This window comes from Sorex araneus, chromosome 8 (genome assembly GCF_027595985.1).
Source record: "Sorex araneus isolate mSorAra2 chromosome 8, mSorAra2.pri, whole genome shotgun sequence".
In the NCBI taxonomy this organism is placed as follows: domain Eukaryota; kingdom Metazoa; phylum Chordata; class Mammalia; order Eulipotyphla; family Soricidae; genus Sorex; species Sorex araneus.
In genome coordinates, this window is record NC_073309.1 from 57,657,905 (window position 1) to 57,670,662 (window position 12,758).

The following is a 12,758-nucleotide window of genomic DNA, read 5'->3' on the forward strand; positions in this document are numbered from 1 at the left end:
ATGAGGGGACCCTAGAAAAATGTGGAGGAAAGTTCAATGCATTTCATTAAATGAAAGAAGCCCAAGTAAAAACACTATATTCTATATAATTCCAACTATATATATACATATATATATATATATATATATATATATATATATATAACACTGAAAAAGGTAAATCTATGAATGGGGTAAAAAAAACAGTGGTTTTCAGGTGTTAGTGAGAGAAGATATATAATTGAGGCATTAGGAAATTGAACGTATTAATGATACTAAAATAGTGGATACATGTTATTAAACATTTGTCCAAACTCACAGAATGAATGTCATCAAGAATGAAACACAGGGGCCAGGTGGATGGTATGAGTTTAGGGCTCATGAAAGCAAGTGCCCAACCAGAGTATAATTTTAGGTATCACAGGGCCTTCCATGCTTACCAGGTGAAGACCCAGAGGTCCCCAGGCACTGCTGTGATCTCCTGGTGGTTCTCAGCCTTCAGGTCCTGAAAACCGACATATCCTCAGGTCCTCAAATAGAACCATCAGCCTGGTTGACTGAGTATCACTAGAAATTGCCCTAAGATCTCCTGAATAGTATTTGAATGTATTCATTGCTCCCACCCCTCCCCACAAAACCACAAAATAAATGTAAACTGCAATGTGAACACCCTAATATAATAGATTTTGGGTGATAATGATGTGTCAATGTTGGCTCACCTATAAGGAGGAAAGTAATGCATACTTCTGAGAGGCAGAAGTTAAATGAAATAGGTAGGACTATGAAATGTTCTCTGCAGCCCATGTTTCCTTGGCGGGACTCTAGAATACTTTCTTAGGGACTTGGTTTTAGTCTCCTCCCACCAGCTGTGATCTCACCCTTCTTTGAAATTCTAGAACACGATGGGTCTTTTTTAAAAAATTTTTTTAATCAACATCTGAACTGGGGATCTATTATGGGCAACAAACATCTCTAAAGCCTGACCTCTTCATGTACCTTTTTGGGTCTTAAACCAAAGGTATTTGTTGATTGATAGATGGAGTCTGGATATATATGATACCTTCCCTGCAATCAAAGTGATAGACATATTCATCATCTTCAAAAGTTTCTTTGTGCTTTGTTGTTGTAAGAACATCGGCATAAGTTTTATCCTCTTCACAATTTTTTAAGTATGATATAGGATTGATTAATAACTATATGTGCGGGATTGATTATCTACTGTACATGCAAGATGTACCACAGATCTCCACGACTTTTCATCTTAAACAGCTAAAACTGTATATCCATTGAGCATCACTGTATTTCACTTCCCGCCACCACCCTCCTCCTGCCAGTTACTGTTCTGTTCTCTGCTTCTATGAACTTGACTTGTGGATACCTTGCGTAAGTGGAATCATGTGGCATTTGTTCTTGTTTATATCACTTAGCATGATATTCATCAGGTTCATCTACACTGTCACGTGTGAGGATAGGATTTCCTTCTCCTTAATTTTAAGGTTGGGTATGCCCATCTTAGTCCATTAATGTACTATATTTTTTGTATCCATCTATCAAAGGACATTTGGATTGTTTCTGTGTCATAGATAATATGAATAATGCTAGAATAAATAAAAGAGGCACAGTTTTCACAGCCTCATGTTAAATCGCCAGGTATTCTACATTTATTTAACTAGATAGCTACATACAGGAAAGATATCTTCAGTCTTATGCTGTTAGAAATAATTCACCCATGAACGACCTTGTCACTTTGCACAAAATGACCTTTGTCACTTGGCACGAAAAAATATATGTATGAAGAATATTTTTCTCCAAGCTGAATTGCTGGATTAGAGGGTGTGTGTCTTTGTAAATTTAGTAAATATTGCATAATTGTCCTCCTCAGAAGTCACCTCTTGGGGCAGGAGTTATGATACGCAGGTCGGGCTCCTGTCTTGCATGCAGCCAACTTAGGGTTTGCTCTCAACATCCTTATCTCAGGCATCACCAGGAGACATTTAAGAGTGCAGAACCAGGAGTAAACCTTGAACACTGCTGGGTGTGGCCCAGACACAAAACAAACACAAAACAAAAAATGTTGAGAGAAGTCACAGCTCAAGAAACAAAGCATTTCTGTTTTCCTGACAACCCATCACCCTCATATGTGCCCTAGTTTGCAGAGCTCTTTTGACGGATCTTCTCTCTCTTTGGGAGACTTAGAATTAACTTCCCCCACAAACCTTCATGTAGGAGATGCTATTGGAGTTGCCCCTATCTCGTAGCCTCAAAAGAGCTTTTATAAAGTTAGTGTTTTGTGACTTTTACAAAATCTGGAATTAATTTATTCGTTAAATAAATGTTTATACTGTGCTGGTTATTTTAGAAATTATGGTTATATCAGTGAACAAAATCAAATCCTTATAGAAGATCCTCAGACATGCATGTAAGGGAAGCTGAGGTGGGATAAGACAACGAACACATGTATCAAAACAGAAAATAGAGTTGGAAATAGCTATACTGTGAAATAGCTATGAATATAACAGGGACAGTGTCACTGTCGCTGTCACTGTCATCCCGTTGCTCATTGATTTGCTCGAGCGGACACCAGTAACGTCTCTTTCGTGAGACTTGTTGTTACTGTTTTTGGCATATCGAATACACCACGGGTAGCTTGCCAGGCTCGGCCATGCGGGTGAGATACTCTCGGTAGCTTGCCGGGCTCTCCAAGAGGGGTGGAGGAATTGAACCCGGGTCGGCTGTCTGCAAGGCAAACACCTTACCCGCTGCACTGTCTTTTAAACATAAGTATTGAGAATCTCATGCAGATATGATATTAATACTTCTATACTGGATAAAATGAAAATTTTAGGTGTAATTTCATATTTGCAGATCAAAATTTAAAGTGGCACTAATCACTGTATCACTGTCATCCCATTGTTCGTGGATTTACTTGAGCAGACACCAGTAACATCTCTATTCCTCACAGCCCTGAGATTTTATTTATTTATTTATTTAATTTTTAAAATTTTTTATTAGAGAATCACTGTGATGTACAGTTACAAACTTATGAACTTTTGTGTTTGCATTTTACTCATACAGTGATCGTTTATCCATCCCTCAATTAGTGCCCCTTCACCTCCACCAATGATCCCAGTATCCCTCTCACCACCACCACCCCATCCCCCACCAACCCCCCTGCCTCTGTGGCAGGGCATTCCCTTTTGTTCTCTCTCCTTTGGGGTGTTGTAGTTTGCAATTGAGGTGTTGAGTGGCCTTCCTGTTCGGTCTATAGTCTACTTTTAGTTTGCATCTTCCAACCTGAATGGGTCCTCCTGACACCCTCTACTTGGTGTTCCCTTCTCTATCTGAGCTGCCTTTTCCCCTGGCATGTGAGGCCAGTTTCCAAGCTGTGGGACAGACCTCCTAATCCTTACCTCTACAACTCTTGGGTGTTAGTCTCCCACTCTGTTATTTTATATTCCACAGATGAGTGCAATCTTTCTATGTCTGTCCCTCTCTTTCTGACTCATTTCACTTAATATGATACTTTCCATGTAGATCCACTTATATACAAATTTCATGCTGCATAGTATTCCATTGTGTAGACGTACCAAAGTTTCTTTAACCAGTCATCTGTTTTTTGGCACTCTGTTTTTTTCCAGATTTTGGCTATTGTAAACTGTGCTGCAATGAACATAGAAATGCAGATGTCATTTCTACTATACCTTTTTGCCTCTTCAGGATATATTCCCAGGAGTGGTATTGCTGGGTCAAATGGGAGCTCAGTTTCTAATTTTTTGAGAGCAGCCCTGAGATTTTAGCAGCCTCTCCTTACTCATCATTCCCAACAATTGGAGGCTCTTTCAGGGTCAGGGGAATGAGACCTATCATTACTGTTTTTTGGCATATCGAATATGCCATGAGTAGCTTGCCGGCTCTGCCTGTGTAGGCAGGATACTGTCAGTAGCTTACTGGGCTCACTGAGGTGTGTGTGTGTGTGTGTGTGTGTGTGTGTGTAGAGAGAGAGAGGTATGTATATATATATCTGCATATATATATACACACACATATATATTACTCTATGATTCGTTGCCTACTGTCTGAACTCCATCAAATATGGTGTGGTAATTATGAAAAAATGGGTAGGAAGTAGCTTTATAATGTGTCACCTGGCCACTTTGCGGCCGCGTAATCTGGGAAGAGTGGCCTGGAGCATGGTGGCGGTTGGGTAGTGGAGGTCGGCTGCCGGGGTTGGGTCCCTTGGGGAGGGGAGGATTCTCACCCGCCCCCTCTGGGGCGCCCTGAGTGAAAACAGTCTGGCACGGAGTCCAAAGTGGCACTAAAAATAATGATATATGAGAAATGAATTTTGTTGTACTGCAAGCTTTATACAATTTTTTCACACAAAGTCTGGAACACATTTAAAATTTGTTAGTGACACCAAAACATTTTTAGAGAAACTCATTTATGATTCAACAGATAAATGAATTCCTTAATTATGCCAGCCACTTTAGGTGCTGGGTAAGCAGAAGTTAGCAAAACGGCCAGAATCTTTGGCACAGTTGGAAGTTTCTTTAAGGAAAGGATAGTACCCATGTTACTATTGCAAAGACGTTTATAAAACAAAAATGTTTATGAAATATATCTATGATGCAATAGGTTTATTTTACATGTTGAAGATGATGTATCAGAATTTGAGAGTCAAAAGCCAATCATGTATTATTTATTTATTTGCTTTTTATAGTCACTGCTGACTTTGTTGGGGAAAGTTGGCCAAAGACTTTGATAGCATTTTTTGAGTATTTTCAAAAATTATGTTTAAATGTTATAACACATCAAGAATATATTCCTGAGCCAGTGCAAGAAATAATGGATCATAAATACATTTATAAATTTGACTTGTTATTTTTCTCTCTCTTTTTTTGTGATAGCTCATTAGAGTATGTCTGAGTTTCAAGTCTTAGTAGCACTAAGTGAGTGAGTTTTTTTCTTTTTGGGTCACACCCAGCAATGCACAGGGGTTACTCCTGGCTCTGCACTCCAGAATTACCCCTGGCAGTGCTCAGGTGACCATATAGGATGCTGGGAATTGAACCCGGGTCAGCCGCGTGCAAGGCAAACGCCCTACCTGCTGTGCTATCACTCCGGCCCCAAGTGAGTGAGTTTTGGGGTCTGTTTTCACTTAAATGATTAAAACTACTAGACTATCAACTATGTCATGCTGTTTCCAACAATCCATTATTGTGAATTTAATTGATTTTATTATTTCATTTTTTTGTTTGGGGGTCGCTATGGTAGTGCTTGGGTGCTCCTCCTAGCTAGGTGCTTGATGTTATTTCCACCAGTGCTCAGTGACCATGCAGTGCTGAGATTAAACCCAGAGCTTCCACCTCTAAAGCATGCGGTCCAGCCCTTTGAACTATCTCCCAGATCATCATTATTTTGAATATGATACAAATATTAAGTTGGAAAAAGAAATGTCATTTTGCAGAGTGGCCAGCGATAATAGTTTTGGTTATAAATTTGACTCTGTTCTTTATTTAGTTCCTTTTTATTTTCAGCATTGATTCTGATGGGACAATGTCAATAGACTGGGATGAATGGATGAATTACTTCTTATTTAACCCTGTTTCAGACATAGAGGGAATCATACATTTTTGGAAACATTCTACAGTAAGTATGACGTGTGTACTAATTTATACTTATTGGAGATGTAAACCTTAAGTATATTATCACCTGTCAAAAAGCTCTGTAACATTACAGTCAAGATGCCAAAATTACAGTGGATCCTTAATTTGTAGAATTCTGCTTATTCTACTGGATGTATTTTTAGATTTTCTAACGTAAAACCAAGACTAGAAACAGTGTAGTTATGGCACCTATTTTTGCCATTCTCAAAAGTTGGAAGTTGTAGGGCCTTCCAAAAGTGAAATTAGGTTGAGTTAGTCACCTTTGGTTCAAACTTTTTATTCTACCATAGGGAAGTCCTAGTTTTACTTTTTATAGGTATTATATTTCATAATCTCAACACCTTTTTTATTTTTGGAGGAGCCTAGTAAGCAATGCTCAGGAGGTCTGGGGGCCCCACTTCCTGTTGGTTTTGTCATTCAATGTATGGAACCCTGTCCTATGAGAATTACTGTGACAATCATGGGTTCCAGGGATACACCTGGTGATGCTTAGGGACCATGTGATGCCAGGGATTAATCCTGAATTGGTTGCAGAACCTAATTTTTCTACCACTTCCTGACCCCTAATCATAGCGCCTTATGGTTTCTAAAAATGTTCTTTTGACTTTATGAGAACAAGAAAAGAGTTGTTATGAACTTTAGACTATACCTATATTTGTCTCACAGAACGCACTTAATAATAATTTTTATTGAAGGCTAAGCTTTTTTTATTGGAGTTCTAATTTTTTTATTGAATCACTGTGAAAGAATAACAAAGCTTTCAGGTTTAAGTCTCAGTCATATAATGATCAAAGCCCCATCCCTTCACCAGGGATGAATACTATGCACATGTTCCACCACCAAGAACCCTGATATACTCCCTTCCTATGCCCCCCCCCCCGCACCTGAGTGGCTAATGATCTTCACTTTACTCTGTACTTTGAGTACATTTAATATTTCAACAGAGAACTCACTATTATTATTTAGAATATACCCCCAACAATAAAACCTGCTGAAAAGGCATCATTTGATAATTTGTTTTCCATTGCTGAGAGTGAAGAATATTGGATTTCTGATATTTTAGTAATTAAGTCCAGAGAGATTTCTGCCAGAAATCACTGAAAGACAAGGCCGAGAGAGAAAAACCTTCCCCTCCCCAGGTGGCCTGGGGTTGTAGCTCAGTTCACAGTCTAGATGCATTTCTGTAAGAAGCCGCTGGGTGCCAAAAGCGATTAGTAGCCCTCCAGGATCATAGTCTTTAAGGAGCAGAGGAGCTGTTTTGTGTGTGTGGCCGCTCGGTTCTCGTCTGGGCGGGGAGTGCGCTGGTAACACCCCCTTCCCGAGATCTCTTGCGATCCACATCACTGCAACCTTGTACCTCTAGTTAATGGGGTCTGGAAGATGGCGATTGCCACGTGGGTGCCACTGTGCCCAAGGCTAAAATATTTTTTAATCACAGCATTTCACACCTGTATCTACTTAAAACTCAAAAAATTTAATTACATTGTAGAAACTGTACTAGTTTAAATTGATTTCAGTTTGTTGTGCATTCTGCTGCTGAAATCACAGAATTTTAAATTTTTCTTAATGGGTTTGTTTTCTGTATTTATGAATTCCAGTGGACTTTATGTGCATTAAATGAAGCCTAGAAATTGAGCTTCCATATGACCCAGCAATACCACTTCTGGGAATATGCCCCAGAGATGAAAAAAAACACAGTAAAAATGACATCTGCACTTGTATGTTTATTGCAGCACTGTTCACAATAGTCAGAATATGGAAAAACCCTGAGTGCCCAAGAATAGATGACTGATTAGATGAACTTTGGTACATCTACACACGAAATACTATGCAGCTGTTAGAAAAGATGAAATCATGAAATTTGCATATAAGTGGATGGACATGGAGACTATCATGCTGAATCAAATGAGTCAGAAAGAGAGGGACAGACATAGAAGGACTGCACTCATTTGTGGAATATAAAGTAACATGAGACTAACACCTATGGACAGTAGAGACAAGGCCCAGGAATATTGCTCCATGGTGTGGAGGCTGACCTCATGTGCTGGGGGAAAAAGCAGTTGGGATGGAGAAGGGACCACTAAGTAGATAATGGTTGGAGGGATCTCTCGGGATGGGAGATGAGTGCTGACAGTTGACTCAGGTCCAAACATGATGCCCTCTTAGTATTTGTATTGCAAACCATAATGCCCACAATTAGAGAGTAAGAAGGAGTGTACCTGCCACAGAGGCAGTGGGTGGGATGGCATGGGGTAGGTGGGAGGGATACTGGGAACATTGGTGATGGAAAATGCATGGTGGAGTGATGGAGCTAGATCATTGTATGGCTGGAACATAATCATGAAAGTTTGTAACTGTATCCCACGGTAATTCAATAATTTAAAAAAAAACACTAAAAGGCACTCACAGGAAAAATATCTTCCCCTCCTGTTGAAGCTGCGTAAGTCAGTGAGAAATATATATTTCCTCTTTAAAACAAACAAACAAACATACCTTCTGGAATGATCAATTTTGCTGTTGTTGTTTTGGGCAGTAACAATACTGCTGGTTCTGTGCTCATGGATAACTTCTGGGGGAACTTCCAGGGGGTGGTACCATATGGAATGCTGGGGAGAAAACCCAGGCTGGCTATGTGTGCAGCAAGTGCCTTACCCACTGAACTATTTTTCTGGCTCCTGGAATGCTCTAATTTTTCATTGAAAAATTGTTGCTATTTCTTTTCCTCTCTTTCCTGCTCTTTCTCCTCCTCTGCCCGGTGCTAAACAGGGTATTGACATCGGAGAAAGTCTTGCTATTCCAGATGAATTCACTGAAGATGAAAAGAAGTCAGGACAGTGGTGGAGACAGCTTTTGGCAGGAGGTGTGGCCGGTGCTGTCTCTAGAACATCCACTGCCCCTTTGGATCGGCTCAAAGTCATGATGCAGGTGGGCACGATGAGCTTGTACCCGTGTCCTAAAACAACGAAAGATATATGGTACTTTGAAAAAGGAACTTTGAAAAGAGCTTTTTATGTCTTTAAAAAAATAAATCTATTTCTTTAATCCTAAATCCAGCCCATGTAAGTATTTCAATGTTCTATCAAATCTTAAGTTGTGCTACGTGTGTGTGTGTGTGTGTGTATGATAAACTTGTGATCTTTGGCATTCTGTGACTGTTCAGATCTTTAATTAGAAGTCTCTAGCCATTATAAGTGTTCTCCTTAAATTTCTTTTTTATGGGGGAGTGGTGTTGGTTGTGGGAATTAAATAATGAATAATAAAAGATTTCTATTTTTTCTATTTTGACCACACCTGGAGATGCTCAGGGGTTACTTCAGGCTCTGCACCAGTAATTACTCTTGGTGGTACTAGGGGGAACATATGGGACACTAGTATTCATCCCTAGGAATGAATACTAGGGATGGAACTGTGGTCTGCTGCCTGCAAGGCAAACGTCCTTCCTACCTCCTGTACTATCACTCCAGCCCCAATTTCTTGTCTTATTTTAAACTAGCAACCACTCAAGATATACTTAAACTTCAAATTATATATTTAGGGCTAAAGTTAGTTCTTTAAAGAGAAAGGTGAAGAAGTGATGTATGTATGAAGGTGTGTTCTTATTTCTTTAGGAACAATATGGTAAATTGACTTTGAGAGATCTTGAACTAGACTCTCTCTTTCTCTCTCTCTCTCTTTTTTTATTGAATCACCATCAGAGCAGTTATAAAGCTTTCGGGTTTAAGTCTTAGTCATACATTGATGAAACACCTGTCCCTTCACCAGTGCACATTTTCTGCCACCAAAAACACCAGTATGCCCCCATCCCACACCCTCTCCCTACCTGTGTGGCTGATGATTTCCACATTACTCTCTCAAATTAGACTCTTTTTGATTAATTTTATTGTCATGTTTATTAAAATAAAATGGACATCTCTGAACTTTATCTTATCCAAGACTGGGGGGAGGGCCCCAAACTGCCTTCATACTTAATTATTTATTAGAAGGACTTAAGAGAATTCATTGGCCACTTTTATACTCATGGATATAGTTTGTTACAGAGAAAGAATACAAATTAAAATCAGCCAAGAAGAGAAGTACATAGTGCAATTTTGGGGAGATTCCAAATGTCCTTTCCCAAAGATTCACATGTGGCAATACGCCAATATGTAAAGAGTGTTTCATGCAAACAAAGGAAGCTCTCCTGGGTCTTTGGTGTCCAGGATTTTTAAAATTTTATTGTTGTTTATTTGTTTTTATCTTTTTGGTTGTTGTTTCTTTCTTATTCTCAATTATCTCCTGCCATCTTGGCTGAGATATAAGTATTTCAATGTTGTATCTTTTGTTTCCAGGGCTCCAGGCACCAGTCTTTTTTTTTTTCTTTTTTCAAATATTTGTTACTTGTGGCCAGAGAGATAGTACACTTGCAGCCAATCTCAGATCCCTGGCACCCGCTATGGTCCCTGAAGCCAGGAATGACCCCTGAGCGCAGAGCTAGGTGTAAACTCTAATCACAGCTGGGTGTGGCCCCCAAACCAAAAATAAATACATGAATAAAATAAATTAATAGTTGTTACTCATTTTTATAAGCTAAATTAATCAGATAAATTTCAATCACGAATCAATCACGAAATCCCATTAATCGTCGATTTCTCGATTGGGCTCAGTAACCTCTCCATTCGTCCTTTCCCTGAGATTTTAGAAGTCTCTCTGGACTCGGCCCTCCCAAGGATGTCACACAGGAGGCTCTTTCAGGGTCAGGGGAGTGAGATCTAGCTTGTTACTGGCTTTAGCATATGAATACACCATGGGAAGCTTGCGAGGCTGTCCTTTGTGGGCAGGAAACTCTCAGAAGCTTGCTAGTTTCTCCCAGAGAGAGAAGTAGGCTACAGGATATCACAAGGCCTAGAAGTGGCCTTGTACTTCTGGGAGCTTGCTTTCAAGTCTCTGGATGTTGGCCGTTGATGGGATTACACACACCTGGGTTCCTCTGCCGGTACCTTCATGCGTGAGGCCTGTCCGAATGTGTGGAGAGGGGTCTCGAGCATGGCTGTGGCTAGGTTCCGGTGGTCTTCAGCCGCTGGGAGCTTTGCTCAGGGCAGGGAGGGAAGCTGGAGCCCATCACCTCTGAGGGGCCCCAGGGAAGACAGCAGGCATGCGGGCAAGAGACTCTGCCAGATAAATTTACCAGCACACACAAAAAAATGTAACCCACTATGCTTTTCTTTGCCTTTAGTTGTGAATATTTTTCAACTGTTTGTTTTTTTGCTATATTTCTTGTGTCATATTGCTCTCACTAGAAGAATGAGAATAAGATAGTACATACATCCATTTTTTTCAGTATAACATATGATAAAAATTAGCTGATTTATTTTTGGTTTATTAAAATTAATCAATTTTATATAACTATAATATCTAGTATGTTTGAATAGTTATCATCGCTTTGGTGTAAGTCAAGAAATTCATCAGTACCATCTGGTTTAGGTATTTGGTACCTGCATAAATTTATTCCTAGAGAGGCTTTGAGATAAACTGTCCAGGATACAGTTTTTACTTTTTTTTTTTTTTAGCTTTTATTTTTGGTGTCAGACTGTGTGCATTCTCTTGTCTATGGCTCTGTTATTATATAATCTCCAGATTTTTTCAGACCAAGAAGTATATCATGTTTGTATGCCTTTTTGAGAGAAGTAACATATGGCCTATAGCACATATTCTTTATTTTTCTTATATTAAACTTGCTCATATCTCAGTCTCTGGCCTGATATATGATTTGATTAATATTCATTATGAATGTTGCTCAAAATTTAAATGTCTTATATTTTCTTTCGGTTTTCCACATAAGGTACTGATTTCTCTAGTTTTAGCTTCAAATTACAGTTCTTTCCATCATCATATACACTTCTAGCCCTCTTTTCAGATTCATCTTTCTGCAGTAATATTCAGTAGTAAAGCAAGGAAAGTGGTTTTTATGATTACAAGTTGAAACAGTAACATGCCACTAATATTTTTATATTCTTTTAATTTTAGGTCCATGGTTCAAAGTCACAGAAAATGAATGTATATGATGGCTTTCGACAGATGGTGAGAGAAGGAGGTTTCCTTTCCCTTTGGAGGGGAAATGGTACAAATGTCCTTAAAATTGCTCCTGAGACAGCTGTTAAGTTCTGGGCATATGAACAGGTAATTTTTATCATCTACAGAATTTATTAATAAAGAGAAGCTAAACTTTTCAGTAACAGGCTACGTAAAATATTTTTTGGGTTCTATTTTATCTTCTTCTTATTATTTTTTTAACAAGGGACACATCCAGCAGTGCTGGATGTATGATTGGCAATCAAATTCAGGGTCTTGCATATGCTAGACATACCTCTACCACTTGAGCTGTCTCCCTGGCCCTGAATACTTGCTTTAATATGTACTACTTTTCCACATATATAATAACTTTCCACATAGGAATTTCTCTTGTGCTATAAGAAAAATTTAGGACCAGAGTGGATAAATTTAGAACTCAACATTTTTTGTGGTTGAATTCTCGGGTTCTGAATTTAATGTCTCATTTTTATGAAAAGAAAGAATTTTGTGTTCTAAGTAGCTCTTCAAGGAAGTGAAGAATTTTAACTGAATTCATTTGAAGTTCAGTCTAGAAGTTTTATACTTGCCTTTTATGAAAGCAGTCCTACGATATATGTGAAAAGAAAAAATTTAAGTTGAAGTCCTTAGAGTAACTTGACATTTCTCAAGTAAAACTGAGCTGAGTTTAAAACAAAATATCCATAAAGGCAAGAGCTTGCTCCAATCTGTGCACTTCTGCACTAAGAGTTGGCATGTGATAAGTAGTTGCTTGGTATGTGTTTGTTGGACCAGTGAATGAATGTATTTACCTCTGAGTCACCTCTCTGTTGACTTAGATTATTTAGATTATTGCTTCAGCATAGCCTGGTGTAAAGGGAAATAGAGTAACGAGTTCTAGAGTTCACTGTCTTTTAGTAGAACCATCTGATTAAACATTTACAAAATCATTTTTCCATTATTTTTATACCATTGTTTATTTTAACTAAAAGAATATTAAATTTATTTATTATGGCTCAGCTCACATGTTTGTAATAGTACTGGCTTGGATGTATAGAGTCACCATCT

At 38.8% G+C, this 12,758-nt stretch overlaps 1 protein-coding gene across 1 annotated transcript in view; it reads left to right on the plus strand.

Moving 5' to 3' along the window:
• SLC25A24 (solute carrier family 25 member 24) overlaps positions 1–12,758 on the plus strand; it is a 54,873-nt gene that overhangs the window by 24,905 nt on the left and 17,210 nt on the right. Inside the window, exons 4-6 of the mRNA XM_004616966.2 lie at positions 5,517–5,628; positions 8,412–8,570; positions 11,649–11,801. Coding sequence (XP_004617023.1) covers positions 5,517–5,628; positions 8,412–8,570; positions 11,649–11,801 — 424 coding nt within the window. The remainder of the gene's footprint in view (positions 1–5,516; positions 5,629–8,411; positions 8,571–11,648; positions 11,802–12,758) is intronic.